The sequence below is a fragment of the Zea mays genome, chromosome 5, assembly GCF_902167145.1.
Source record: "Zea mays cultivar B73 chromosome 5, Zm-B73-REFERENCE-NAM-5.0, whole genome shotgun sequence".
NCBI lineage: Eukaryota > Viridiplantae > Streptophyta > Magnoliopsida > Poales > Poaceae > Zea > Zea mays.
Genome location: NC_050100.1, coordinates 3,799,704 through 3,826,151, shown reverse-complemented (window position 1 = coordinate 3,826,151; position 26,448 = coordinate 3,799,704). Strand labels below are relative to the sequence as shown.

At 46.5% G+C, this 26,448-nt stretch overlaps 7 protein-coding genes across 9 annotated transcripts; 5 read left to right on the top strand and 2 right to left on the bottom strand.

Moving 5' to 3' along the window:
- The first annotated feature begins 324 nt into the window (after window positions 1-324).
- On the top strand, window positions 325-3,119 carry LOC606482 (adenosine 5'-phosphosulfate reductase-like 9). 2 transcript variants are annotated; one of them, XM_008646072.4, is made up of 4 exons: window positions 325-721; window positions 1,908-2,089; window positions 2,218-2,330; window positions 2,486-3,119. In XM_008646072.4, exons 1-4 carry the CDS (start codon window positions 548-550, stop codon window positions 2,905-2,907), a joined length of 891 nt encoding a protein of 296 aa, XP_008644294.1. In that variant the 5' UTR covers window positions 325-547; the 3' UTR covers window positions 2,908-3,119. The 2 variants fall into 2 exon arrangements, with proteins under 2 accessions (XP_008644294.1, NP_001105807.1); NM_001112337.1 differs by having other exon boundaries at window positions 454-721; window positions 2,206-2,330; window positions 2,486-3,117.
- Window positions 3,120-6,478: 3,359 nt separating this feature from the next.
- LOC107546749 (uncharacterized) lies at window positions 6,479-8,221 on the top strand. The gene has a single exon (NM_001322425.1). It carries the CDS (start codon window positions 7,339-7,341, stop codon window positions 8,212-8,214), a length of 876 nt encoding a protein of 291 aa, NP_001309354.1. The 5' UTR covers window positions 6,479-7,338; the 3' UTR covers window positions 8,215-8,221.
- Window positions 8,222-11,034: 2,813 nt separating this feature from the next.
- Window positions 11,035-16,118, top strand: LOC100383274 (uncharacterized). Its single transcript, NM_001413210.1, has 4 exons — window positions 11,035-11,248; window positions 11,390-11,547; window positions 14,124-14,171; window positions 15,681-16,118. Exons 1-4 carry the CDS (start codon window positions 11,143-11,145, stop codon window positions 15,747-15,749), a joined length of 381 nt encoding a protein of 126 aa, NP_001400139.1. The 5' UTR covers window positions 11,035-11,142; the 3' UTR covers window positions 15,750-16,118.
- On the top strand, window positions 11,627-13,095 carry LOC118471980 (3-ketoacyl-CoA synthase 12-like). The gene has a single exon (XM_035958922.1). It carries the CDS (start codon window positions 12,265-12,267, stop codon window positions 12,706-12,708), a length of 444 nt encoding a protein of 147 aa, XP_035814815.1. The 5' UTR covers window positions 11,627-12,264; the 3' UTR covers window positions 12,709-13,095.
- Window positions 16,119-16,793: 675 nt separating the features above from the next.
- Window positions 16,794-19,952, bottom strand: LOC100284877 (uncharacterized). The gene is made up of 2 exons (NM_001157772.2): window positions 19,522-19,952; window positions 16,794-17,896 (listed from the first exon to the last, which is right to left on the bottom strand). Exons 1-2 carry the CDS (start codon window positions 19,623-19,625, stop codon window positions 17,023-17,025), a joined length of 978 nt encoding a protein of 325 aa, NP_001151244.2. The 5' UTR covers window positions 19,626-19,952; the 3' UTR covers window positions 16,794-17,022.
- Window positions 19,953-20,592: 640 nt separating this feature from the next.
- LOC100216982 (Cysteine proteinases superfamily protein) lies at window positions 20,593-23,147 on the bottom strand. 2 transcript variants are annotated; one of them, XM_008683077.3, is made up of 5 exons: window positions 22,825-23,147; window positions 21,765-22,008; window positions 21,382-21,655; window positions 21,198-21,275; window positions 20,593-21,059 (listed from the first exon to the last, which is right to left on the bottom strand). In XM_008683077.3, exons 2-5 carry the CDS (start codon window positions 21,998-22,000, stop codon window positions 21,012-21,014), a joined length of 636 nt encoding a protein of 211 aa, XP_008681299.1. In that variant the 5' UTR covers window positions 22,001-22,008; window positions 22,825-23,147; the 3' UTR covers window positions 20,593-21,011. The 2 variants fall into 2 exon arrangements, with proteins under 2 accessions (XP_008681299.1, NP_001136833.1); NM_001143361.1 differs by having other exon boundaries at window positions 20,620-21,059; window positions 21,198-21,655; window positions 22,825-23,004.
- Window positions 23,148-25,257: 2,110 nt separating this feature from the next.
- On the top strand, window positions 25,258-26,223 carry LOC541791 (photosystem I subunit d1). The gene has a single exon (NM_001364544.1). The coding sequence runs from the start codon at window positions 25,333-25,335 to the stop codon at window positions 25,945-25,947; it is 615 nt and encodes a 204-aa protein (NP_001351473.1). The 5' UTR covers window positions 25,258-25,332; the 3' UTR covers window positions 25,948-26,223.
- Window positions 26,224-26,448: the final 225 nt, after the last annotated feature.

The window sequence follows — 26,448 nt, the reverse complement described above, 5'->3', positions numbered from 1 at the left end:
CCTTATTTTTCCCACAGGGTTTTTAAGGAGATCATATATTTAAAGACGGCTGACAGATGATCAAATGAAGTTGGAATTGATCAAGGGAGAGTGTTAGAAAACCTTCCATGTGATCTAATTCCAAGGGATACGACCCTTCGTGGTGTCTCTTCACTATGTATATATATGTACATATCTCATGAGATCAATAGAACTGTCACTTTCTCTACATTTCTGTGTCTCGTTTTTACTGCGTTCCAATGCGTTCCAACAGGCCCCACTGTGAGCCGCCGCCCGCCCGCCAGCCAACCAAGCCAACTAGCTGCTGCGCCCCCAGGCCCCAGCCAACCAGGCGGCCGCACGCACGCGTCCGCACCGGCCAGCGGCCACCACCTCCCGCGCCCGCACCCAAAATAACCTCGCGGATTTTTGCTTTTGCCAAATCCAGCCTCCGCACGCGGAGAAAATTCCGAAGCGGAAGAAGTTGAACCGACAGGTGAGAGAGAAAGAGATAGGAGAGACGAGGCCACGACTCCACGGGGGAGGCAGGGAGAGAAGGTGAGAGAAGATGCGTTGCGCCGCCGCCGCGCTTGCGGTCGCCCTCATCGCTGTCGTTGCCGGCGCAACCGCGCCGGGGTCGCCGGCCGCGGGCACGTGCGCGCGGAGGGGTGCGCTACCGTTCCTCGACGCCGTCGGATCCCGCTGCCCCTTCGTCCGGATCGAGCCGTCCCCGCCTCTCGAGGTAGGTCCACCGCCTACGCGCCGTCTCTCGCCGGTCGCGGCCTCTTGCTGTCAAACTCGTTACATGTCACAGCAGGAATTAGTGGCGACGCGGGACGCGCTGTTTTTGTTTTTAATCTGCCGTCGACATACTGATATATACGATTTGCGTACTAAGCCTGTAGCCGGGCGGTATCAGAGGAGACAGAGAAAAGATGCCGTGATTTTTCTTTTTGGCTAGAAATATTCGTAACATAATGGATGCGAATATTGTGCCTTGCTAATTAATCCTCCCTCTTTAACAACTAAAAGAGCAAAATTAGCAATATGGGGAACCTTTTGAAGAAGAATTATGCTATAAACCATGGCAAATGGGGAATCCACACTCCAAATAAACCTTTGCTGGCATGGAAAATATGTGCAACTGGCCAATATAATAAACAAAATAAGGCTAGTGGAGCTAGAAAGTGCAGCCTGGTTGGCTGGTCTAGTGGAAGAGAATAATCAAGAATATGTCAGGCAGACTTCTGCTTGACCGAGTTTAGAATTTGGAAATCAGGTCTTAGATCCAAACATGTGAGCGTTGTTTGATTTCTTGATATTCGTTGTGCGCATGCTTGGCACTGTGAGTATTAGTTGTTTCTTCTGTGCATTGTATCTAAGATTCTAAATTTTAAACTTAAGTTTATTAGCGATACACCATAGCTATATGTAAACGTTTAGGAAAATGAAAACCTAATTGTACATGCTGTGATTAGGATATGAGATGGTTGTTTGGATTTTGAAAGTTTCCACCAAACTTGAGTTATATATATATATTTTTATGATGATTCAATATTTGATTGGTGGTGATAGTAGGTGCACCTATTTCCAGAGCAGGAAAGCTGTATATCATTTTTAATAGGGTTTGTCAGAAGAATGGGTAAATTGCATATGCTTAACTTTGGGTTAATTTTGGCACTGAAATGGGAAATAGTGTCAACCTAAAACTATTACCTCTGGTGACACCCTGCAATTTGTGTTGATTTTGCTTTTTTTTTTTTTTGCAGATTGGTGAACGATCTTTACTTTTAGCTGCTGCTGGTCATATTTTGACTTAATAAAGTGCCTTGTTTATCGATTAATTCTGATGGTGCAATGTATGTGGATACTTTGTATTGCAAATTTGGGAAGTTGTAGTTTCTTATATACCTTGTCTTGTACTGAAGGTGAGAGGAGAGGCTGTGGATACTGAGTTGAACCTTCGAAGGAGGGGTGCTTCATACTCCATTCTCTTCTATGCTGCATGGTGTCCTTTTTCGAGCAAATTTCGACCGATATTTGAAACTGTCAGCACTATGTACCCTCAGGTACATCACTTTGCTGTTGAAGAATCTTCTGCGACACCAAGGTTTGTGTATGTTGAAAGCGTTGGTGTTAGACACTTAGACTGTTGAATTGAGATAGTTTGTCCCTTTGTTTGTTTCAATGGATTCCTACAGATCATTATATTGCATCTTATTGTAGTTTGTTTTCAAGATATGGAGTTCGTGGTTTCCCAGCCATTCTTCTTGTAAATGAGACTACAATGGTTCGATATCGGGGTTCAAAAGATCTTAACTCTCTCGTCGATTTCTATAAAGAAACTACAGGTACAATTGTTGCTCACCTTGTTCACGCATACATAGCTTCAGTAAATGATCACAAATTCTTTCAAGTATGCGCTTAATTGAGGAGGGTTGTGATAGGCTTGTCAAGCCAATGTACTGAAGCTATACAGTACATTGATGTTGTTTTCCTGCTGCAGGTCTGGATCCAGTTGCATACATTGATGTTGTTGTCCAGCAAGAGAGCACAGCAAGCTTGAGCTCAGTTGCACCATGGGATCGTTCTCCGCTTGAGATGGCCAAAGACGAGCCGCCGTATCTGTTGGTCGCAGTTCTCTTCATCATCCTGAAGGCCGCAGCGCGCTTGGTACCTGCTGCCATGTCTCATCTGAGGGCCTTCTTGGCCGTCCGTGTCCAGAACCTGAACCTAGGGATCCGCAGGGGATCAAGCCAGGTCTTGGAACGAGCCTTGAACGCCCTTGACGTGAGGAGGCTGTGCAGCAAGCTGGGGCTGAGCAACAGGGCAACAGATCTGAGGAAGGGTGCAAGCAATGCTCGAGCCTGGGCTTCCTCGTTTGCTTCCGTCTCACTGGGTGAACCTTCATCTTCGAGACAAGCTTAGCCATTTTTTTTTGTTTTTTTTTTGGAGATGTCGCTTGTTAGGGTAGCTAGCTGCTCACATGATGCAAAGACCATATAAGGTTTGCTTCCCATCCTGTTTGTTTCTGTGCAGTCAGGAGGAGAGGGGAAATCTTACATGCCTGTAAATTTTGACGACATCATGTGCTGTTGTATATTAGGAATACCTTTGCATTTCCTGTTTCGGTTTTAGAAGTGCGGTCTCAAATGAGCTGAAGCAGAACGAAGAGTGTTTCTGAAGCAGCACAACAATGGTTGGAGGTTTGGCCCAGGGGCGGAAGGCAGTCAAGATGGCGCTCTCAATCATTAGCGCTAGACTGCTAGGGGAAGTGCACCGTCGCTGATCATAATATAAACAAATCCATCATTAGCGCGCCTGACACTTTTTATCCCCGACGTACTGATAGGCAGCCTTTTTTGTTTTGTTGCTGTAAAGCCGGCCCTTCTATCGCTTTATTAGCCTTTTTTTCCTGCGATGATTGCGTCCAAACCGGGAGCGAAAGGAAACCTTTTTATTTTGCTTCAAACAGAATGCCCCACCGTAATAAGACACAATAAAAGCACAAACACTTAATTGCAGCTTGTTTGGTTGTTTGGCGAGTGCAGCCTGCTGGTCTTGTAGGTGGAGAGCCAAGCTCCTTCTTCTAGCCGGCATCCAGGGCGCTTGCACGCGGAGATACGACAACCCACCAGCAGCCCGCAATCTCTCTGCCATCATCATCAGCGCACCAATTAACCAAAGGGGTAGTATTTCTCCTGCCCCTCACCTTTTCTGGACACCATTATATATTATCTGCGATCCTAGCTCCTCCTCATCCGCGCCGCGCGCACAAGGATTTCCATTTCCTGGCGATGCAAATAAAGCCCAGCCCAATTAATGGCCCATCGTTTTGCATGGCATGGCATGGCACGCATGCATGCACGAAGCATGATGATGGCATACACTACACGTATAACACGCCAAAACTGCCAGCGCGGGTTGGGAAAGCAAAGTGACAACCAGCAGCTAGTAGAATTAATGGACGACACCATGATGCACGCTTCAGTTCGGAAGAGGAGAGGAGCACAGTCCTCGACTAACATGGTGTGTCGATCGGTGTCCCCAAGTGAAAACATACCTGACGAAGCTCGTTTCAGCGTTTTGTGACCACGCCAGAGTAACTATATAGCTAGTTTTATGTCTACAGGTAAAAAGGTTGCATGACAACCTCGTAGCCGCAGTAGCAAAGCACAGAGGTCGTTTAAGCATGGATCAACTTGTTTTATTCCACAAACCAAAGACGAAAATGAGAAGATGATGTACTACCTCGTTTCTTAAATAAACATGTTGTTAATTATTAAGAACCTGAGATGGGACCCTATTCTCCATGCATGGACAACCAGGTCTGTACCTTGCTTCATGGTGTTATTAGTGTGCTATCTACTCCGCTTCAAAAATAAAAAAGTCTTGCCTTTCTTCATTTCTTATTGCTTTAATTCTAGTGAAGTAGTAGGTGCGAAATAAAGGGGCTGGGCATGTGTATATGGCTCACAGCCTCACAGGCCCACACCGTACACACTCCACCACATTTCTCACGAAAAAAAATATACATATGTTTCAAACAAAAAATACATATGCTCCAAATAAACCTTTCCTTTTCCATACCATCTCCTCCAATAATGCACCAAACTCAGGGAAACAGCACTTGCCAATGAGATGAAACTGTGCTCAACTTAGTTCATCTTTTCATCAGAAGAAAAGAAAAGAAAAGAAGAAAAAGGTGATTGTGAGGAGGAAACTGTGCTCTTGTAGTCTTGTGTGTACCTTTGCTTGGAGACGAAGCAGAGTAGAGACGGTGGAGTGATTATGATCTCCGGCGGGAGGCGAGTAAATGCGGCCTCGTGGGCGTGCAGTTAACGGGTGGGGGTGAATTGGGCCCAGATCCAAGAAAACCGTTGTCCTTCTCATTGATTACAGTTGCCCAGACGTCACTGCAGGGTACCACTGTTGTACCAGGGCCACTGCGCGTCTGTATTTTCACTCTTTTTTTTTCCCTTGCTGTGTAAATACCCCCCTCCTCCTCCTCCTGTTCTAGAAATGATCTAATTTTGGGATAATGTTAGGTGAGGCAAATTAATACATTGATCAAACTTGTATAAAACAATAATGCCAGAGTCTGTGCTTACTGCAACAAGCTGTCTCAGCAAATACTGTTTGACTCTGGGGTTTTTTATATAAATTTAAGATAGTTTACACTATTTTTTTATATAAATTAAAATTAGTTTGACTTTAACTAGATAATCTATCTTTTTGGAGACAGATCGAGGGATTAGCTCTGAGCATGCTTCTGTTAATCACATGCGGTCATGAACATATGGAAGACTGAGAGTACATACTACTAAAAACTATCCTTTTCTCCTCCTACTGATGAGGATAGTTTATAGATGGAATATTGCTGGAGTGACATGCTGTATAGTTTACATTCTCAATCATGCAGAGAAAAAAAAATGGAGTGTCGTATAAATAATCCGGTTTGTAGAGGCAATGATTGAAAGAGCGCACGCGTCACCCGAATTTCCCTGTGTAAGAGATCAAAACCCCATTCCCGATTGAGGCTCTGATCGTTTCTTATCATAATTCACGTGGATTGGAGGAGTTTAAATCTATAACGCATCAAAATTTCTACTAATTTTTATTCAATTCTATCTAATCCAGGTGTTGTAGGAATGACCGAACAATGCCTAAACATTCATAGCAAAGCCAAGCACGGGGTAAGCATATTAGTAGAGCCGTGAGCAAGGGGGGGACAAGTGAGTGACGAAATGCTTCTTCACTTGCCATTTTCTTTTCCTGAAAAATCCTGAAGGCAGGCCCTACTATGATTTTTCTGGAGCAGAAGACAGCGAGAGATGGTCATGGTCTCTCACGTCACGGCCTCACGCTCACGGTGTAGTGCAGGTGGCGCATGCTCCAGTCATTTTTTTCCCACTGTAGTGCATGTGAACCGGTTCTTCGGCGCCAAAGAAAAGAGCTCGAGAGGGAGTGAAGGTGACGCCATGTGCGACCTGCAAGGGCAACATAGCCACTGGGGAAAAAAAAGGGGACCTCCATGTGGGTTTACGATAGGAAAAAAAGACTGTCTTTTTACAGCGATTTGTCATCTGTTCACTTGTGCCTGTCTGTCTGTCTGTCTGTCTGAGTTTTCTTGAGCATGGGTTCATCAAGCGTTTTGACCGATTCCTTTTCCTGATTGTCTGGCCGTTCCTCGCCCCAAACTTGAAGATCTTTTGCGATTACGCACAGTAGATATGAATATGATCCGCAGGCTGCGGCAGCACAAGATCACACACAACACAATTCACAGAGGCAGTGCAGTCCCTCCCCTACCATTAAAATGTACTGGTACCTAGCTAGCGCGCGGTAGTCACAGTGGGTGGCACTGGGCAATGGCAGCAGTCGCAGAAAGAGAGGACGACTGAGGAGCAGCGATCCAGCGGCTGCAGCTCTTCCTCCCTGCCCTGAAGCTGAAGCTGCTGAGAATAGATGCCCTCTCCTTCCCTCCCTCCCTCCCTCCATCTCCATGAGTTGAGCAGCCTGAGCAGATGAGGTGAAGTGAGTTGGCTGCCAGCGCGTGCTGTATCTTGTATGGCTGTACTGTATCCCCCCTCCTCTCGCTAACCCTTTGTCTCCTTCCCCCACAAAACCACCTCCGCCCCCTCCTCCCACCAGTACCTGTGAGTTGTGAGCTCCTTGCTGCGGCTGCTTGCTCCCCTCATCTCTAGCCTGTACACTGGTTGGAGTGGTTGCCAGTGTTCTCCCCACCTGCTCCTCTCGATCCACTCCATCCCCTTTGGCCATGGGTGTGCAAGCATACATCTACGGTAATTGCATGCTTCTCCTGCCTTGAAGCGGAAGCCTTAGCCTTAGCCTGCCGCCTGGGGGAAACCTTCTGTTTCGCCGCTGCCGCTGCTGTGGTATAAAGGTGGAAGGCTGATCCGTCGACGGACGGAGTCCCGGCGGAGGGAAGATTGCTCCGTCGCCGCGGTTTCGCGGCCAAGAAGGTGGCCTACGCGGTGGAAAGGGGCGGGGCGGGGCCGTGAAGGAATCTTGCTCCGACGCCAATCCCTCCTCTGCCCCTCGATTTTCGGGCGGTTGTCGGTGCTGCCTTTCGCAGTAAGAGGTGGGATCTCGCGTCCGGCGGCGGCGGCGGCGGCGTTGCTGGATCGAGCAACCTCCGGCGGTGGCCTGCGTACCTGCGTGGCCGATCTGTGCGTGGCTGTTCATCTCTTCGCCGGCATTGCGAGGCGGGCTCGCCGGGCGGTGTGGATTGCTTGCGGTGAGGAGTGCGGAGGAGAGGTGCTGATCCAAGCGGCGGGCGGGCGGGCGGCTGCACGCCAGGTGTTCGACGAAGGACCCCGACCGGGCCAGCCAGCCATGAGGGACTTCCCTTCCTGCTTCGGCGAGAGCGGCGTCCAGATCGCGGACGCGTCGTCGTCGTCGTCCAGCGCCGGCAAGGGCGCGGCGCAGAACCTGGTGACCTGCCTCTACCAGACGCAGTTCTCGGGCCGGCCCTGCGTGATCTCGCTCACGTGGAGCAGGAGCCTCATGGGGCAGGGCCTCAGCGTCGGCGTCGACGACCTGTCCGGCCACTGCCTCTGCAAGGCGGACATCAAGCCGTGGCTCTTCTCCAAGAAGAAGGGGTCCAAGAGCCTCGACGTCGAGGACGGCAAGATCGACATCTTCTGGGACCTGTCGGGCGCCAAGTTCGGCGCTGGGCCAGAGCCGGTGGAGGGGTTCTATGTCGCAGTGGTGTTCGACCTTGAGCTCGTGCTCTTGCTCGGCGACATGAAGAAGGATGCCTACAGGAAGACTGGAGCCAACCGGTCGATGCTGAACGCCGCGTTTGTGGCGAGGAGGGAGCACATATACGGCAAGAAGACCTACTCCGCCAAGGCGCAGTTCTGCGACAATGGCCAGTTCCATGACATTGTCATAGACTGCGACACCGTCGACCTGAAGGATCCGTGTCTTGAAATAAGAGTTGACAAGAAGCCCGTGATGCAGGTGAAGCGCCTGGCGTGGAAGTTCAGGGGAAACCAGACGATTCTCGTCGACGGCTTGCCTGTGGAGGTGTTCTGGGACGTTCACAGCTGGCTCTTTGGATCAACGGCGAGCAACGCGGTGTTCATGTTTCAGACATGCCAGGCGCCTGAGAAGTCGCTGCCATGGTCGTACTCGCAGATTTTTAGGGAGTCCCAGTTGCAAGGTCTTGGTTTCTCGCTGATCCTGCATGCGTGGAAGCTTGAATAGGGCTCTTTTTTTTTTTTTGCAGGATCACAATTTGCTTCTGCACCTGCCCCCTTTTCTTTAGTGCTAGCAGAAAACGTTTTGTTGAGTCTGAGTGCCTGTTCATCAGAATGCTATGGAGGCTCTCCAATATATGTTCTTTCGTTTCATTTTGTTTTTGCTTTGCCATCTCTTATAAACACTTTGTTTGGATAGCTGGCAAGTTATGTGATGTCCCAGTGGCTTTGCCACTCTGTTCCTTCTCACCTTTCTCGTGTCTTAGTGAGGATAATTCTGATGATGAAAGATTGAGAGTAGTTCAACGGTGGCAATGCTGAAGAAAGGGAATGTTGTCATTATGTAAAGTATATCAAAGCTCCGATTATTTGTCGGTGATAGTAAACCCCAGCAGCTTGAGTTCCGCCTGTTCTTTTCTTTGTCTGTGCTCTAAACTCTAAGGAATAGCAAAGAAGATGCTACGAAAAATTTGTATTACAGCTTCCAAAACTTTATAAAATTTGTAACTTTGAAGTTAGTGGTTTAGCTGTCTTTGTCCAACTCGTCTTGGAGTTTTGCTCTGGAGCCATGCTAAACACCCCCTTAATATGCCTTTGAACTGAATCTGTAAAAAAGTTGGAGCTTTAAGGAATCAAAACACGTGAATACGTGAGCATCAAGGTTTGTAACACTGGTAGCTCCGTAGCTGCCCTTTTTTGTGCTTATCTGTGGGCACCTGAATGTGCCTGTCTTGTGTAAGAAGCTGATCGTCGTGACGAGGATCCTGAAGTCCAGATGAAACAACATAGGGTCTGTTCGTTTTTTACGGATTTAAGGCCTCCTGGCCGGATTGTTTCTCTAATTTATATAAGTTTTGATAAGTTAGAATGAATCCTGGTCTAATTCTGGACAAACGAACGGACCCTTAGTCAACAGACGCTGAATATGTGCAATCTTATGAATACCTTTCACAGATCATACTCCAAAGAGATTGTTTCGTGAAGTTTCGGATTGTTTTCCTTGTGGTCTTAAGCGTAGCTTCTGTTTGCCGGCTTTGCCCACCCAGTTAAGTTGGGTGCAGCAAGTCTAGTGCCTCTCACTGAGACCGTATTGACGCTATCACGCTGATAATGGACCATGAAACTTAACAGCTCTTCCAGCTGATGGACCACTTCAGCTCAGATGTTTAAAAATTACAAATAAAATGGATGAGGCATTATCTTTGAGCTGGCAACAATAAATCAATATTTTCTTAACAACGCCACTTCAGATTTCATCACTTGCATGTTCAGTATTTCCTATTTTCCCCATTTTCAGTTAGCGTCTCCCTTTCAGCTCAAGATTGCCAAATATCATCATCAACATCACCTCTACACAGGAATTTATTGAAACTGCCAACCAAGTCGTGGGCTCTGAAAATGGATGAGCAATATTAAACCAAGAAAGCCATGGTCTAACAGTCTTCTAGGTGGGCAGTGACGCTCATTGAATTGTTCTTATATGGGTATGGGATGCCATAGCGGAAAAAAAACCCTCACATATTGACGAACTGCAACTCGATGAAATTTCGTCATGAACTTTGTTGCAGAGCCGCCTTACTGTTGTGTGTTGTGCTGTCTGCATCAAACTCAAATTCATCACTAGTTTTTTCTCTCTATCTCTTCGCCCTCTTTCTGTTGTTGGTACTGCCACTAATATATTCACTCCGTTCTAATTTATAATTCGTTTAACTTTTTTACCTAAAATTTGACCAACTCGTCTTATTTAAAAATTTTCATAACTATTGTTATTTTTTCCTTGATATTGTTTAGCATATAATATACTTTAAATATAACATTGAATTTTTTATTTTTCAAAAAAAATGAATACGACGAGTCGGTTAAACATGACACAAAAAGTCAAATAAATTGTAATTTAGGACGGAGAGAATATTTGTTTTCTTTTCCATCATAGTGGCCAGGCCACGATTTGATCCTTGATCACTCCACTCTTTAGAAATCCAAGCAGAACCTTCCTGCAGAAAATAATATAGGCGTCCTTTCCATACATAAAGTTTTGGGTGTCTCATCAAGCCAGCTGATGCTTGGTTTTCTTTAATGAACACAGTGTCGCCATCGCCACTCGCTAATGTGTTGTGTTAGTGCATGCCCCATTCATTACACCAATTTAGTGTGGGTGCAACTTGATTAGTCGCCTGGTCTTTGAAGCTTAATGCGGTGTCGCGCTTTCAGTGAGTGCAGACAAATGCATGGCTTCCTTGGATGCTGACCTTTGAGAAGAACCTCGCAACTGATGGTAGTTATCGTCTACTGATTGCTACCTCGACTATGACGTTGTTTTCCTGTCAAAGCTACTATTTGACTGCACCGCCAAACTTTCCTGTGCAAGTATTGTTCTTGATTATCTGTACTAGCGAGTTTTTTCCCAAATCAGACATGATGGTCCCACAATCACAACACACGGATGACATAATAACAAAGAGCCAATATCGAGAGTGGTCTATGCCCTCGTTGCCTTCACTAGAGCTAAAAATTGGGCTAAGTTAAAATTATTCATAACTTTGTTATAGATTTAAAAAGTTTATATGAGAAAGTAAATCATTTAAAAATCGATTACTACGACTAGCATCGTAACTTGAAATTGCTATATATATGGATTTTTTTAATAAAAACATGTATTTTGTTAAGATAAATATGGGTACCAATGTTTCCTATAACTTTTGTGTAGATATAAAAATTATTGGAACATGAGCCATTTAAATATTTGTTTTCTAATGCATCTGTGCGGGCCGGATATTAGTACCCGGCCCATCAAGTCCCCAAAGGCCCGGCCCGAGACCACGTTCACGCACCCACGCACACGCACGCCCCCCAGAGCGAGAACCGAGAAGGACAATCGCGTCCCACCGCCGCTGCACAAGACGAGGAAGAGGTTCCCGGTCCCGGCGCCGCCACTATGTCGTCGATGATGAACGCGCTGTCAAACTGGCTGGTGAACCCGCGCCGCAACCCGCTCGCGCGCCTCCACATGCACACCGTCTCCTCGCGCCTCAGGAAATACGGTAATCCCGGATCCGAGACGGCCCTGATCCTCTGCCGGGCTCCCTTTGGATTTCGTCATTTTCCTTCTTGTTCCTTTCATCTGACTGGCGGCGCGTTTTGGGTCTGCTGCGTGCGTGCGATCCGGTGATCCGATCCAACAGGGCTGAGGTACGATGACCTGTACGACCCCTACTTCGACCTGGACATCAAGGAGGCGCTCGGGAGGCTGCCTAGGGAGGTGGTCGACGCCCGCATCCAGCGCCTCAAGCGCGCCATGGACCTCTCCATGAAGCATCAGTACCTCCCCGAGGACCTCCAGGTTCGTGCCCCTTCATTTCCCCCGATCTGGGTCTCTCAGTTCGTATTACGGTCGTGGTCGTTGTGACGGCAGCGTCCGAGGTTGCGTAAGATAGGTTCTATGTCGAAAACTAATCCTGACGTGATTCATTATCGGTGTAAAGTTGCGGATGATTGCATGTCAAGTGAGATGTGTCCGCTGATGTGTTTGGGTTGTACCTGTGATTCGAGAATTTTGCAACCATGGCACTCCCTTCGGCGGGCTTCAGATTATTGGCACCGCGATCGTCGCAATTGAATCTGTGGCATTATAATCTCGCCCGTTTTGAAAAATGGCATCGCGCTGCATTGATGGTCATTAGCATTTTTCGTGTGCCCGTCGTACCCTCGCTTTGTTACTTCCCTGGCCGCCGCCGTCGTGCACCGCGAGGACGCTGACGGCCGCCTCGGCGTCAGCCTCAGCAAGGCGCTGCCCAAGGCCGCCGTGCGCGCCTTCACCGAGAACCTGCAGCGCCTGGCGCCACGGATCCTGCCCGCCCGCGAGCTCGCGCGCTTCGCGTCCCGCCTCCTTCTCCGCAAGCTCCTGCCAGGCCCCCCGCGCAACAAGCACGCCGGCTGCCCCAAGATCGACTTCAAGGCCGGCGTGGACCACTTCTGCCTCCACCCCGGCGGGACGGTGGTGATCGAGGCGGTGAGGAAGAGCCTGAGGCTCACCGCCCACGACGTGGAGCCGGCCGGGATGACGCTTCACCGGTGGGGGAACACGTCCGCGAGCAGCCTTTGGTACGTGCTCTCCTACATGGAGGCGAAGTGGAGGCTCAAGCGCGGGGACAGGGTGCTCATGGTCACCTTCGGCTCCAGCTTCAAGTGCAACAGCTGCTACTGGGAGGTGACCAGGGACCTCGCCGACGCCGGCGCATGGGAGGACTGCATCGACCAGTACCCGCCGGAGACGCTCGTCAACCCCTACATGGACAAGAGAGATGAGGAAGACGACGGCCAGGGAAGGGAGAATGGAAGACGCTCGAAGACGGCGGCCAGGGAAGTAACGGAGCGAACGGAGCGAGGGCACGACGGGCACACGAAAAATGCTAATGACCATCAATGCAGCACGATGCCATTTTTTAAAACGGCCGAGATTATAATGCCACGGATTCAATTGCGACGATCGTGGTGCCAATAATCTGAAGCCCGCCGAAGGGAGTGCCATGGTTGCAAAATTCTCCTGTGATTCATATGCTTCTACTTGGCTGAAGTTTCAATGGAGGCCAACAATTCTGAATAGTGTGGAGTGTAGGCACTTCAACCGAGTTTCGGTGAGAGATGAGATTGGAATAAGCATTAGGGTGATGATGCCGCTGCGTTAGGAATTTAGGAGAGCACATGCCTTCATGCTGATGGGCAGATTGATTCCAGCATTCTTTTGTTAGGGTAGCATTTGCCTTCATGCCGATGGGCAGATTGATTCCAGTATTTTTTATGGATGAGCCTGCCTTCATATGTGCAATATCCAAATGTAGACATTGGCCAGGAGGGAGTTTGTTTCGGTTATATCAGGCTTTTTATGCAACTTTAATTCAGTGCACCGTTTTGGATTTAGGATTTTTTTCGTCGATTTAGGTTAATGTTTGTGCCTGCCCTCCATTTTGCCTTCAAGATGTTCCACTTAGTTGTTTAGATGAATGCTAAATCTGAATTTTGTTTCTACTCTATAGCCTTGTGGATATTGTTTTGCACTCCCTCTATTCCAAAAATTAGGTCATTTTAGTTGCTTTATGTCATATTTCTTTAACTTTGAACAAGATCATATATAAAATGGACCAACCATGCTTATCAAGGCGTCCTTGAAGTGTCGTCTTAGCGTCGCTTAGGCGCGCGCGGAACCTTAGGTGTCTAATGCGCCTTGCCCTGGAGCGTAAAGCGTCTGCTGCGGCACAAGGTGTCATTAAGCGTCGTCGGGGCGACGCCTTGGGGGAAGTAGGGTTTTGGAGGGGTTAAGTGATGCGTACCGTGCGGGAATTGGGTCCTATCAGTGTGCGGGATTTGACGGTGACGGCTTTGGCTGGGAAACAGAGGAGAGTTGGAGCGGCGGCGTGCAGACAACCTCGCCGACGGCGGCGGCTGAGGAGGGAGGGAGGTTAACCCTAACCCTAGTATATTGGGTTGAGTTGGGCATCTTTTTGTTTTTTCCTGTTTCCCTCTTCTACTAGGCTGAAATGGGCCTAATAGGCTTTAAGATAGTGCCAGCTTACTTATTAAGTATGAATTAGTGATATATATAATATTTGGTCTTATTTTTTTATATTTATCTAAATAATTAAGGCGTCGCCTCGCCTTATGTATCTTTTTAGATACATTGCTTTTACTATGTATCTAAACATATGGTATATTTAAGTGCATAGCAAAAGCTATAAATCTAGAAAAGCTGAAGCGTCTTAGAGATTGTAATGGAGTACGTGTTCTTCAGTTTTCTTCTCCATGGACTTGAGTTTTGTGTCTGAATACTCTTTTCACATCATGTAATGCTTACAGTATCATAAAATATTGTTATAACCTTGTAAACTTACACATTGTGAAACGCTTGCCTTTTTTGTACAGGCACAGCAGGTCCCATTCAGAGGATATTTGAGTGACATGTTGGCTCTGGTAAGAATCTTTTTACTTCATTCCATTGGCATTTCATATGCCTTTGAATTAGAGTCACTCCATTCCCCTTTTTTTAATGCGTGCAAGGGACCTAATCTACATGATATGAATTATGCTTAGGAGTGTACTGCCTATCAATCGTTGCTAGATTTAATATGGGTACAACGGACAAGTTTACAGCATTGTTAGTTAGCATTTAAGTAGGGATAGACATGGAAGAGTCAGGGAAAATGTGCATTGCTGTATATTTTGGACTGAGTATTAAGCCATTGTATCAGGTAGGTCATTAATCACTATTACCATATCATGTGGCATCTAATTATGAAGTTTGTCTCAGCCTATATATCATGCCTTGTTCTTGTGTTGCTCCATGGACTTCACTTCTCTCTTACTGTTATTTCTCTAGGGTTTCACTTCTTTTCATGTTCACTATCATATTGATGCCTTTTTTACTTTTGCAAACCAATATTCAGTGAAAGACAGAGATCGTAGCTTCTAAAAATGCTTAGACAACTTATATATGGTGTGCTTCTAATATTATTTGTAAATAACATTGCAACTTAACATGATTTATTTTTGTGATTCTAGTAGTAGAATTTTAACTGCAGACATGTGATTGGATGGAGATAATTGGATTTTTGCCACTCACAATGTTGTCTTCTTGTTATAATTATCACTGTGTCTATGAATTGTGGGTTCAGCTGGGTCTATGAAATGTGGGTCTGATGACAATTTTATAAACATGTTTATTGCTGATGGCAAATATCAAAATCTCTCGATTGGATGTGTCACTCCTTAAGGAACTCCTTAGCTCAAGCTGCTGATTAGCACTAGAGATGGCAATAGAGATGGCAACGGATAAATACCTTATGGGTATTGTCATCCCATACTGGTATCCAAGAATAAAACTTGTGCTTGCAGTTGGGTACAAAATCATGTTCGTATTCGTGTCCATGATGCAGATAACAGGTACTCTTGGGTTGCCCGTGCCCGACATTTCATAATAGATTCTTTATTACTAGACACATACGATTCTAATTATTCAATATCTAATTATTCAATAGATTAAACCAGGAATAAGACAATAGATAAGCAAATTATATATGGCCACAATACAAGTAAGTTGAAGTTAAAACTCCATAGTTCACTAGCATATCACAATCACAAGTTCACTGCCTAATCATATTACTAGCAAGTTAGGATTTAAGAGGCACACAATATAATTGAGCCGGGTATATTTTACCCACGGGTTTGCGAGTTCTTGGTAGCATAAGAACGTATCCGTACCCGCAAACCCGACGAGTACGACTTTGTTCCCATTAATAAACCAATGGGTAAGCAAATTAACCTTTATCCAAGCCCTGGTAGAGTAAAACTCGTCGGGTTTCAGGCAACGGGTACTTATTGCCATCTCTAATTAGCACTATGCTGCAAAGTTCTTTCCCATTTTTATTTTGCCTGAATTCATATGAGAAGTGGCTTTTGTTTGACACCTGGCATTTCTTGCAGGTGAAAAAGGAAAACGCTGAGCGTGAAGCACTGGGAGCCCTTCCACTCTACCAGAGAACGCTTCCCTAAATCGCTGGCTAAACATGGTTGCAAGTCTTCTCTTTACGGCAAATCAGAATGCATGCAATAAAATGCAGTGGGTGTTTTTTTTGGTTCCAACCAAAGTTACATTTTACTTGTCCACGCAGTGGTGCATTGACCATGCGCTCTACCTGTTTTTTTTTCTTCCGATTAATGGGAGCAAATTATTGTAACACTATAATTAACTTGTGAATCTTCAGCTGCGGGTGGCTGACGTAGTGTTCTTTGATCGTGATTTTTTGTATCCATTGAGCTTTTTTTCGAGGTTGACACTGGCTCTACGGCCTTGTATTAAGAACTAGCTCAGTTGAATGACGAGATGCTGCAGCTAGTGCAACATTTTTTTTAAAGTTTGAGAACGTATCCGCCCAGGCATGCGAGTCCTGGATCCTAACTCCTAGCGGGCTGAGATAGCACTAGCACATGCGCAGCCGAATTACAAGAGCGTGGAACATGCACGAAACTTTAAATAGGAAAAAAAAGAAAGAAAGGGCAGTTATCCAATGTCAGCTTAAGTAGGCCTAAAATAGATGACAATATTGTTGACACTAGAGTATAGGCCCTCTGACTGATCGCTTAAGGTCTCGTTTGGTTAGTGGAGGACTAAAGTAGAAACTAATTGATTTTAGTCTCTAGTTTCTCACATGGGTGCTAAAAGGGACTAAATGGTAACATTTACTTTAATTACCCCTAGAAAACTGGTGTCAACAAAAAAATAGCATTTTGGTCTTTATGTGTTACCGTCTTTAGGCCCTATTTGGTTCCATTAGTCCTATGACTAAACTTTAGTCCTAAGACTAATGGGCCTAAAGACGATACGTCAGTCCCACACCTGACTCCTGTCAGTCCAATTTATGGCTTCTTCACTTGTAGTTTCTCTCGAGTTTCTTATTTGTTCTCTTTTCATTAGTGCCAGGATGGCTTCTGAAGAGAAGCATGGCATGGCTTTTCCCCCATGTCTCCTTTTTGCACTTTTGATGGATGTCAGACGTTTTGTTTCCTCCTTTTTGTACATAAGTAGCAGCACACAACTTCAAATCAAACCACAGACATAAAACTGATGAGAGCAAAATTGTTTGGGAAACAAACTCCCCGGTACAGCTTTGATTGGTACACTCAACCTTCATCTACTCATGACAGGGATTACAGCAACTGGGAAAAAGAAAAGTGGCCTATTGTGTTTCAGACTCAGACAAGTGCCACCCGTAAACAATCAAATCAAGAAGTATTAGAGGCCATCAGAGCATCCACCTTTCTCTTGCTAGGATGATCCGGCTGGAACCACCGAGTTGTAGTGCTCGCCGAGACCATAGGCGTGCCTGTGGAACGACAGCCTGATGCTCGCACCGCCGGCGCCACTACCTCCAGGTCCAGATTTGTACTCCTTACCCATCTCCACGTCCGGGAAGGAGCCTGAGTAGACGACGATATGTTTCTTCAGGCAGTGGGTCAGCGCGCCGAGTTCGAGCTGCCCGCCCCAAGCTGCGGTGGACTCCATCTCCTCGCAGTACCTCTCGAAGCTCGCCATGGGATCTGGTCCAACATCGGCCTTGCCTTCCGCTAAGTAGAAGGGAAGGAAATTGGCGGCGTGCTCCCTCATGTACTTGGCCGTCATCTGCCGTAGGTCCTGGTAACTGTACCGTGCAGCGCCATTGGAGTGGAGCGACAGCTGGTTTTCAACTGCTCGGTACAGGCAGTGCCCGTCCGGCTTTATCTCTTGGACGGTCAGCCCCAAGGGCTCGAGCTTCCTTTCGAGCTTCTCGTTTTCTAGCATGCGGTCGCTCACGAGATTGCTTTGTTCCTCTTGGATCCGCTGCTCTCGGGCAGCTTCCTCCTTCGCCTTCTTCTCTCGCCGGCGTGCTCCCTTGCTGAGCTTTGCTGAATCCGAATTGCTGGAAACTGAAACACCGGCTATGGCCTTCACTAAGTTGTCGAGGTTTCCCTTCTCTGAGCTACCAGAGGGTTTGTACCCAAAGGAAGCAAGCTCTGCAGCATGGTTCGCCTCTAACTCAGATGAGAGGCGTGTGATCTCTTCCTCTACCTGCTTTTTCTTCGCCTTCTGCTCAGCTTTGCTTCCTTTTGCAGCAGCTTTCTTGAGGCTCGTTTCCTTATCCTGGAGTTTCGATTTCTCTTTTCTGTTTCAGAAACATTGGACTCGTAAGGAAACTAGTGAGGTGCGATACAACTGGAAAAGAACCAGCTCAGCATCCATGAAACCCTCAAGTAAACAGGCAAATAACATCAAGGATGACAATACCTCATTCCAAATTATAGTTCACTTTAGTTTTGTCCTAATAAGTTAGAGAACTTTGACTTAGGACAAAGCTTAAGTGAACTACAGTTTGGAACCAGGGAAGTAAGAATTAAAAACAGCAAGTTCCCGCACCAACAAAACTCAACTACTCACCTGATTTTGCACAATAAGACAAATGGAGAAATATGAAACAGGCACAGCTTTGCAGGTCGCATTCTTATAGGGTTTGACACGAACATACATTTGGCTTGGTGCATACTTAACCAGTCATCTGGGATAAAGGCGCCTCTAGAAATTGACAAGAACCTTCAGGTGTGAGCTTTGTTCCCCACAATGACTCGGCTACTATATTGTATATCATTTGAGGTCATAATACACAGTTTACAAACCTAAACTATTGTATGTCATACTGGATCTTCCGATATGCACATTATCAAACAGAGGTCCATCAGACCAAAACACAATCCAAACCACTGAACCAAAGTGATCAATGCAACATTTTTTTCTGGATGAAATTGATGTGATTTTCATGAAATTAATTGAATAGGAAATGAATAATCAAAGTGCTTTACTACCGTAACACTTTTTCATTTAGGCTGATTGGCTCAAGAGTGGGTCATGGCATTTTCATTATGAAAGCAATTGGACAGCAAAGATTGGCATAGCCGTGCTTCTCTACTCCCAGTTTATAGTTATTAAGTGGGAATGCACTTTAGTACATGGCATATATCAAATTAACCTAGAGAAGTAGAGATACACATTATAACTAGTCTATCCGTCGAAACCAAGAGTCAAATAATTGGCATTAAGAATCTCCAACAATCATATAACCGTGATATCTTTCTGATGCAGGGGCAATGCACTCAGTACGTGAGTCATGACGTATAGCAAATGAACCTAGAGATAGAATGCACACGTTGTATCTAAGAGAAGCCTATCAATATGAAACCAAGAGGCAAATAATTGGCAGTAATCATCCACAACAGCGAACCAGCTTGGGCCACATGTGTGCCTGCGTAATCATTTGAACAATAAATAGCATGCAAGTATATATTTTGCTTGCAATCCATACATCACTATATAAATAGCTTTAACAGCGAGGAACTTCAATTGCGGCACAAAATTTTCATTTTCGTGCCTGAGGTATTCTAGTCATCTAGGTCGCGATAAAAATATAAACCTTCCTATACATCAATTAGCATCTGTTTGAAGTATATAATGAAGAAAAGGCGCAGAAATACCGCCAAGCTATAATAACCACACTAAATTACAAAGGCGGGAAGATATGCAAATGCAAACTAGCTCGGTAATTTTGTCTTTATCTTCAAAAGGAGAGAAAAGTCACTGCTTTTTTCTCGCAATTCACGGCCGCACTAGTGTGAAATACGATTAACCACGCCGCCGTACAAATTCGAACCACAACTAGTCGATTTCGATGCGACATAAGTTAACGGAAATCTAACAGGGAGGGCACGCGAACAAGGGGAAAGGGAGGAGGCTACCAACCTATGCCTCGAGAGCACCTCCTCGAGCGTCTCTTCGTTCAGCTCGGGCGCCTGCGCGGCCGCCGTCTCGCCGGCGGCGGATTCGACGGCTAGGGTTTCCTCCATCGACAAGGAGAAGGAACGCAGTCGGGTCTCGGGGATGGACCGGACAGACCGACCGGCAGACAGCTACAGCTCGTTTTTACTTACCCGTGCTATTGCTACCTTTTCTTATCCTCGCGAAGCAGGCCGGTTTTCCTTTTGCTAACCCGATCAGACGGCGGAGAGGAAGTCTGGTGACGTGTCCAGGCCGGAGTCACCTGGATCCGGTTGCGCGCGGGGCAGGGAGACCGAGAGAGGCAGCGGGAAGAGGAGGGGAGGCGGGGCAGCGACAGAGACTGGATCGTCGTGGGGGCGGCGGTAGACGGTGGCGGACTGGGTAGGTCGACCGAGATCGGAGTCGGCGGCGGTGCCGCGGTGGGCGGGGGAGAATAGAAGCGCTATGGGGAGGGAGCTGGCCCATCAGGCCCAGACACCTGTAGCGGTTTAACGACCGGCCCACAAATCGTTCAAGTCACAAATCTGAAATACAGGCATACAACCACAAGATTTACAGCAACAAAACAAAGCTTAACAAATTTACAAAGCCTTATTTCATTCGTTGAAGACAAGTCTTTTGACCAGCAATTATTCTATTGATGTAATTTGTATGATAAATGATAATCGTAAGCAAACATTTTTTCTATACGAACCTCATAGTATGAATAAAAAAATGGTTTCCTTTTGGCCAAAGGTTTGTCCTAGAAAACTTAGTAATTTCAAGGTGAAGGACTAACACATATTCTATAACGATGTCACATGCTCCTGAGTGATGAGACTTCAGAAAACTCTGGGAATTCAGGGCCTGTCTGTTTCATCCACAAGGCTCCGTCTGTTTCATACACAAGGCTGAAACAGCTTTAGGCATGAATATGAAAGAAACAGCCTTAGACAGGTAGATGAAAGAAACAGGCCCTTAGGTAGGATGAAAGAAATAGCATTCCTATGGCACGTAATTTCAGCCTGAGCTCATACATACGGCATGCAAGTCCACATTTGAAAATTTTGGTCAGTCTTGATTGAATGGACAGAATGGTCACCATAAGTCTTACAGCTACAAGTTTATGACGATTAAACATCATGATTCATTGGTTCTCAGCCAACATCCAGCTTTCAATGTTTCCCAACAGTTGAACATTACTTCCTCTGTGGTTTTGAGAAACCATCTATTGTATCCCACCCTCCATTTTCTCTCCCACAAAGGCGCCCACTACCCAGAAAGATGGAGCTGCACCTCACTAGATCAGGAATCTAATATCATCTTTGCTGTTGACATCAATAGACCTTGATCAGAGCACTCATAGCACCAAATTAGATGCAGAGGTTTGTCTGACAGGCAGAAGGCAGTGCCACCTAACTACAGATTCTTGCCACCAGCTAAAGTCAAGTCCAAAAATCCATTCGCCTCAAACTCTATTCTGAATCACTCGCCATGCTCAAAGCCTTCAAGCCTCTAGCCCTCTGCAGGTTGTTTCACTCATATCAGCAACGGGCATTAAGAGAATGTCAATTTGGAGTTAAATTGAGAGGTCTCAGTCTCTCAGGTACAAAATGTACTTCTTTCTTTAAGCAAAACAAAGATATCTATATGCAGGGTACCTTTTTAGAACTCTTCTTCTCTCTAACTTCATATCTCTCATGAGATAGATCTGATAACCAAGCTCCTGGGCTCACCATCTACAGTTGTCCAAAAAATGTAACAGAAGACATGTTCAAATGAATGAGTACGATCATAGCAATGAAGTGAAAACTTATAAAATGAATTAGTGGAAGGGAGCATTACAAGCAAGCACTTCTGCATCAGCTTGGGCCTCTTCTTTGGCCTCTGTGGCAGCTTGGAGCCCTTCATCGCCATGAAGTCCTCCTCCTTCTCCTTGTTTGACAATGCAATGAAGAATCTCGGCAACGATGTGGTTCCCTTATCCTCTGTTATGGTACCAAAGTCAAACCCATTTCCTTCAAAGGGAAATGGTGAACCCCTCGTTGTGTAATACTTGTCCTTCTCTGGCGATAGCGCCATCGTGTGCTTGTACTCATTCACCAGCAAATCGGATTTCCTGATGACAGAAAGGTATTTCATATAATGTATCAGGGGCTCAGGGCACTTGCTCATATTATAGTTCTCTACTATAGTGGCCAATGCAAGCCTTTGCACACTGAAATTACCTGCGGTTAAGGGTGCTAGGGCGCCGCGGTGAACGAAATGCTGCAATGTCTGCTCCAAGGAGGGGCCGAGTAGAACGGGGTATGGCACGCCTAAGACCTTGAGACGGCGACGGCGATGGTGAGCCGTCATCACGCGTCTTGACACATCGCAGCCTCTTACGGCTACCCCATTGCAGGAAGAGGTTTGGCTCGCTGGGAGACCTTGAGGGCCTAGAGTCCTTCGCCTCCTGATCCATCCTGAATCCTGGAAGTGGACACAGGTAGTTAGGCACTAGGGTAGTGAATGAAGTCAACATCCAAACACATAGTGCCCTCTTGCGGTCTCACCCCATCAAGGATCAGATTAAAACAAAATTAGAACTTGGCATTAACTGAGCCCCTAAACTTTGCACAAGGACTCTTTTTTTAGACATAACTTTGCACAAGGACTCTCTTTTTTAGACATAACTCTGCGCATGGACTCTTACAAAGCGTAGAATCCTACTGCCCGGTCGATCTAGAGGGGGAACGGAGCATGCAGTAGAACTGGCAAACAGAAAATCACTCTGTTTTGGGGGGCCAAAAATCTAACCTTTCTCTTCAAAAGATCACCTGCTACAAAGAAATCAGGGACACACACAGGAACAAAAAATCTAACCCCCAGAGTCCCAAAAACTGCCAAGGGGCACCACAAGATTGTGCGCATGGGAGTAGGCCAAATGGTGCCCTTGTGTTCATCGACGTACCTACACATCTGGTCTAAAACGCCCATGAAAACCCAACGATAGAGTCGACGAGGCGGCAGAAGGAGAAAATTTAACGCTCAGCTTCAAGCGCAATCCATCCGCCAAAAACCAGATCGATCGAGAAAGAGCTCCGGCAGACGAGAGAAATCAGGGCCACAACTTCCAGTTCCAGCTGCACCAACGCGACCAGTAACCAGGATCCAGATTCACGTGTCTAACGCACTCAATCCAGCCCCGAGACGAGACGGCCGCCAAAATCCAAACCGGATAGGAAGAAGAAAAAAACGAGCTCCCAAATCCCAGAAGAATATGAACGAGAAAGAAGCGGTGCTTACAGTTGCAGATTTGCTGCTCCACCGCCCGTGCACTGCACTCCAGCAAACCTGTAGGCCACCGGTATGCGGATGCAGAGGAGCCGATGGGGGTAGAAGAGGGCGAGTTGTTGCGGGATTAGGCGGCTGGGTGTTGCTTCCTGGGCTGCTGCGCTGCGCCTACGCGTTCCTGGCGAAACGAAGAGGCAGCCAAGCCCAAGCTGAGGCAGGGTGGGTGCAGTGCACACAAGAAAGACAGGCTGAGGCAGCCGCTCTCTCCTCCGCCGCCTCCTGGTATGGATGGGTCCGCTCTGCCCTTGGAAGGTCTGTGGCCGTCGGGTTGGGCACGGACGGCTCGTGATTTGGAGGAGTTTTTTTTTTTTTTTTTGCCAGACGAGCTGCTATAGTAAAAAAAAAAAACGATTCGTTTGGCGCCCTAGTCTCTTGGATAGGACTGTCCTTGCAATTAAAACATAAAAACAGTTTCTTAAAAACTAGATTGGTTCCAAATATAACCTAACTCGACTCGAATCGTAATTTTTACTATACCAGCTCGTCAAGCCACCAATGGATTGAGTTAAACGAGCTATAAGCTTTTCGTCTAGCGTTATTTCTAGGTGGGAATGTGAAATGAGTGAATGGATGTATGGCATTACTTCACCTTAGGTATTAGTATTATCCCCTAGAAAACATAAAAAAACTTTCTAGATAATTTCTATTTACCATATTAGTTAAATATAGTACCAGATATGCTTATTACATCATCATGAATTAATATGTGATTGTTTAGCATTAAATATACTTTCCTTTTTTTTCCCATGCAGATTGATTACCATAAAACTATTGAGTGCTTCCTTCCTCTCTTTTGTTTTCTTCACGAGAGAAGGGAAAAACTTCTATTCTTGGCCTCGGCATCCGGCCAACAGCCCATTGGATATTTTACGGGCCGAAAGCAGCTAATGCCAGCACACGGGCCAGTGAACTTTGACCGTGTATCTAAAACGTTTTGCATGGTAAACTGTGCTTTTTGTAAAGTAGAATTTGAATATTCTGGCTCGTCGTTGATGTAGATCACATGTGACCTGTCTATTAGACCATCTCTAATAACAGTATACAAAACACTATTTTGTATGGTAGATACAATGTTTACCTAGTGAAGTTTAAAATAGGGAGCAAGTTTAGAATGAGGAGTGACTGAGTGAGATATGGAGGTTGCTGGAGATAGCCCTAGACCAAGTTTAATAATATACCCAGTAGATGGCTATAAGGATCCTTGCAGATTTCTCTCTTAGTCCACATATATAGTGATTAGCTCTTCACTATTAACATGATACATTTGTTTCTCTCACAAGATTTCTTGATTCGTGTGTCAAGCCTGCTGTAAGCCTTTGTGTCTCAATCCTCTACGTGCATAGAATTTTGGAAGAGAGAGCCTGTAGAACCAATGCCTACGCCTGCGATACTGCTCTCGAATGTACGAACGATCAGGTTTTCAGTCGTAACTGCCTGCTGACTCATCTTCTTCCTCCTGCTATTGATCAGAAGATCGTCCCCTTCTTCAAAATAACCGAAGATCGTCCCATTTAATATAGTTTATCCAATAGCTTCACATCCATGCTAAATAGTTATATTTCGAAGCAGATTCACATTCATGTAAATCTTTTTTCAAACACGCATTGCACTCGCAAGAGGTTATTGTGAGGCGAAGTTAAAAGGAAACAACTTCGCGTATGACTCACCCTTAGAGTTTGGTTGAAAAATTATGAGGGTATATTTTACATATAGAGTTGTTTTTTTCAAACGATTTATAAAAAAACAACTTTACTATATGGGCTAGTTTGATAACTCCATTTTTGCAAGGGATTCTTAGTTTTTCAAGAGAAAATAAACTAATTAACTTTGGGAAAATGGAAAACCCTCGAAAAAATAGACTAGTTAGTGGCCGACGGGATTAATAATTCCCGTCAGTGGTCGACGGGAATAACCTTATCCCCGACATCCGATGTCTGTCGGCTGACAACCGATGGGAATAAGTATTAAACCGACGGAAATAGTGCTTGTTGGTTCTCGACCGACGGGAATTAAGTGTTCTCTTGTACTGTAAAACTAGCCCTAATAATAGAGCTGCTCGTGATAGAGCTGAAAAATGATTTATTGGTGGAAACAGAACCATAGCTTTGGTCAGAATTTTACATGCACGCTCTACAAAAACCCTACCACCGGTGATGTGATGATGATGATATTTGTGATGTGCCACGCTGGCTCTCGTGTGGGTGGAGCCCGCGGTGACGTGTGTGGATGTGCAGTCTCCCCACGCCAACGTATCAAAATCCGCACTCCCTTATTGGCAGGACTCATATCCTCTCATCCACTTGGCCACCCGCGCGCCGTCTCCACTCTCCACCACCACACCACCCGCTCCTCTTAGCTAGCTGCATGCTCGCGCCGCCCTCTTCCATTCCATTCCATTCCATTCCAGTACTCGCTCATCTTGCTCCGCCTTCTGCTTCTGCGCATCCTCCAAGGATCGTGATGGCCATGGCCACGCAAGCCTCCGCGGCCACGCGCCACCTGGTGGCCGCCGCCGCTTCCGCCTGGGCGCCGTCGGCGAAGCCGCGGCAGCTAAGCTCACAGCTCGCGCTGCCGCCGTCGTCCTCCCGCGCGCCGGCCCCGCTCCGCGCGACCGCCGGGGAGGCGGTGACCGAGGAGGCGCCCAAGGGGTTCGTGGCCCCGCAGCTGGACCCCAGCACGCCGTCCCCGATCTTCGGCGGCAGCACGGGCGGGCTGCTCCGCAAGGCGCAGGTGGAGGAGTTCTACGTCATCACGTGGGTGTCCCCCAAGGAGCAGGTGTTCGAGATGCCCACCGGCGGCGCCGCCATCATGCGGGAGGGGCCCAACCTCCTGAAGCTGGCGCGCAAGGAGCAGTGCCTCGCGCTCGGCACCAGGCTGCGCTCCAAGTACAAGATCACCTACCAGTTCTACCGCGTCTTCCCCAACGGCGAGGTGCAGTACCTCCACCCCAAGGACGGCGTCTACCCGGAGAAGGTCAACCCCGGCAGGGAGGGCGTCGGCCAGAACTTCCGCAGCATCGGCAAGAACGTCAACCCCATCGACGTCAAGTTCACCGGCAAGAGCACCTTCGACTAATCACACATCACGCCGCCCGCCCGCCCGGCCGGTGATCCAAATCAAAGGACTTCTTCTTCTTCTTATATTAATAATTAAGCTAGCTGCTGGTGGTGCGCCATATACATGCATGGTTTGATCTAAATATATGTGGACATGGATGTGTAATTTGTTTTAGTAATTTCTTGGTGACCGTGGAGGCGCAGCGTGGGACTCTATGTACATGTGCATCTGCTCCTCATGTCTATGCATATGACAACGTTGCCATAACACCTGAATCTTTCAATAGTGCATTTATGAGTTTTTGGTGTTTGGATGACAACACAATTAAAGGTCTAATAAAAGTGTTAAGTGTTGGACGAGAACTTAGTGAAACTGTGAAAGACATACAAAGTTCAACACATGAGGTCAATGTGATATTCCATATAGAAGCTGAGTCAGAATATGGATTATAGATATCACAAGAGATGAAGGGTGGATATCGATCAAGATGGTAATCAATGAACATGACTTCAAGCAACA

Bases quoted from the DNA above. Each gene is read 5' to 3' on its own strand.
- LOC100383274 (NM_001413210.1), top strand. From the start codon at position 11,143: ATGTCGTCGATGATGAACGCGCTGTCAAACTGGCTGGTGAACCCGCGC. The intron at 11,249-11,389 runs GTAATCCCGGAT...CCGATCCAACAG, and splicing joins CTCGCGCCTCAGGAAATACG to GGCTGAGGTACGATGACCTG. The intron at 14,172-15,680 runs GTAAGAATCTTT...CATTTCTTGCAG, and splicing joins TGAGTGACATGTTGGCTCTG to GTGAAAAAGGAAAACGCTGA.
- LOC107546749 (NM_001322425.1), top strand. From the start codon at position 7,339: ATGAGGGACTTCCCTTCCTGCTTCGGCGAGAGCGGCGTCCAGATCGCG.
- LOC118471980 (XM_035958922.1), top strand. From the start codon at position 12,265: ATGACGCTTCACCGGTGGGGGAACACGTCCGCGAGCAGCCTTTGGTAC.
- LOC541791 (NM_001364544.1), top strand. From the start codon at position 25,333: ATGGCCATGGCCACGCAAGCCTCCGCGGCCACGCGCCACCTGGTGGCC.
- LOC606482 (NM_001112337.1), top strand. From the start codon at position 548: ATGCGTTGCGCCGCCGCCGCGCTTGCGGTCGCCCTCATCGCTGTCGTT. The intron at 722-1,907 runs GTAGGTCCACCG...CTTGTACTGAAG, and splicing joins AGCCGTCCCCGCCTCTCGAG to GTGAGAGGAGAGGCTGTGGA. The intron at 2,090-2,205 runs GTTTGTGTATGT...ATCTTATTGTAG, and splicing joins GAATCTTCTGCGACACCAAG to TTTGTTTTCAAGATATGGAG.
- LOC100216982 (NM_001143361.1), bottom strand. From the start codon at position 22,000: ATGGATCAGGAGGCGAAGGACTCTAGGCCCTCAAGGTCTCCCAGCGAG. The intron at 21,656-21,764 runs GTAATTTCAGTG...TTCTGTCATCAG, and splicing joins CCTAGCACCCTTAACCGCAG to GAAATCCGATTTGCTGGTGA.
- LOC100284877 (NM_001157772.2), bottom strand. From the start codon at position 19,625: ATGGAGGAAACCCTAGCCGTCGAATCCGCCGCCGGCGAGACGGCGGCC. The intron at 17,897-19,521 runs GTTGGTAGCCTC...TTTCTGAAACAG, and splicing joins GAGGTGCTCTCGAGGCATAG to AAAAGAGAAATCGAAACTCC.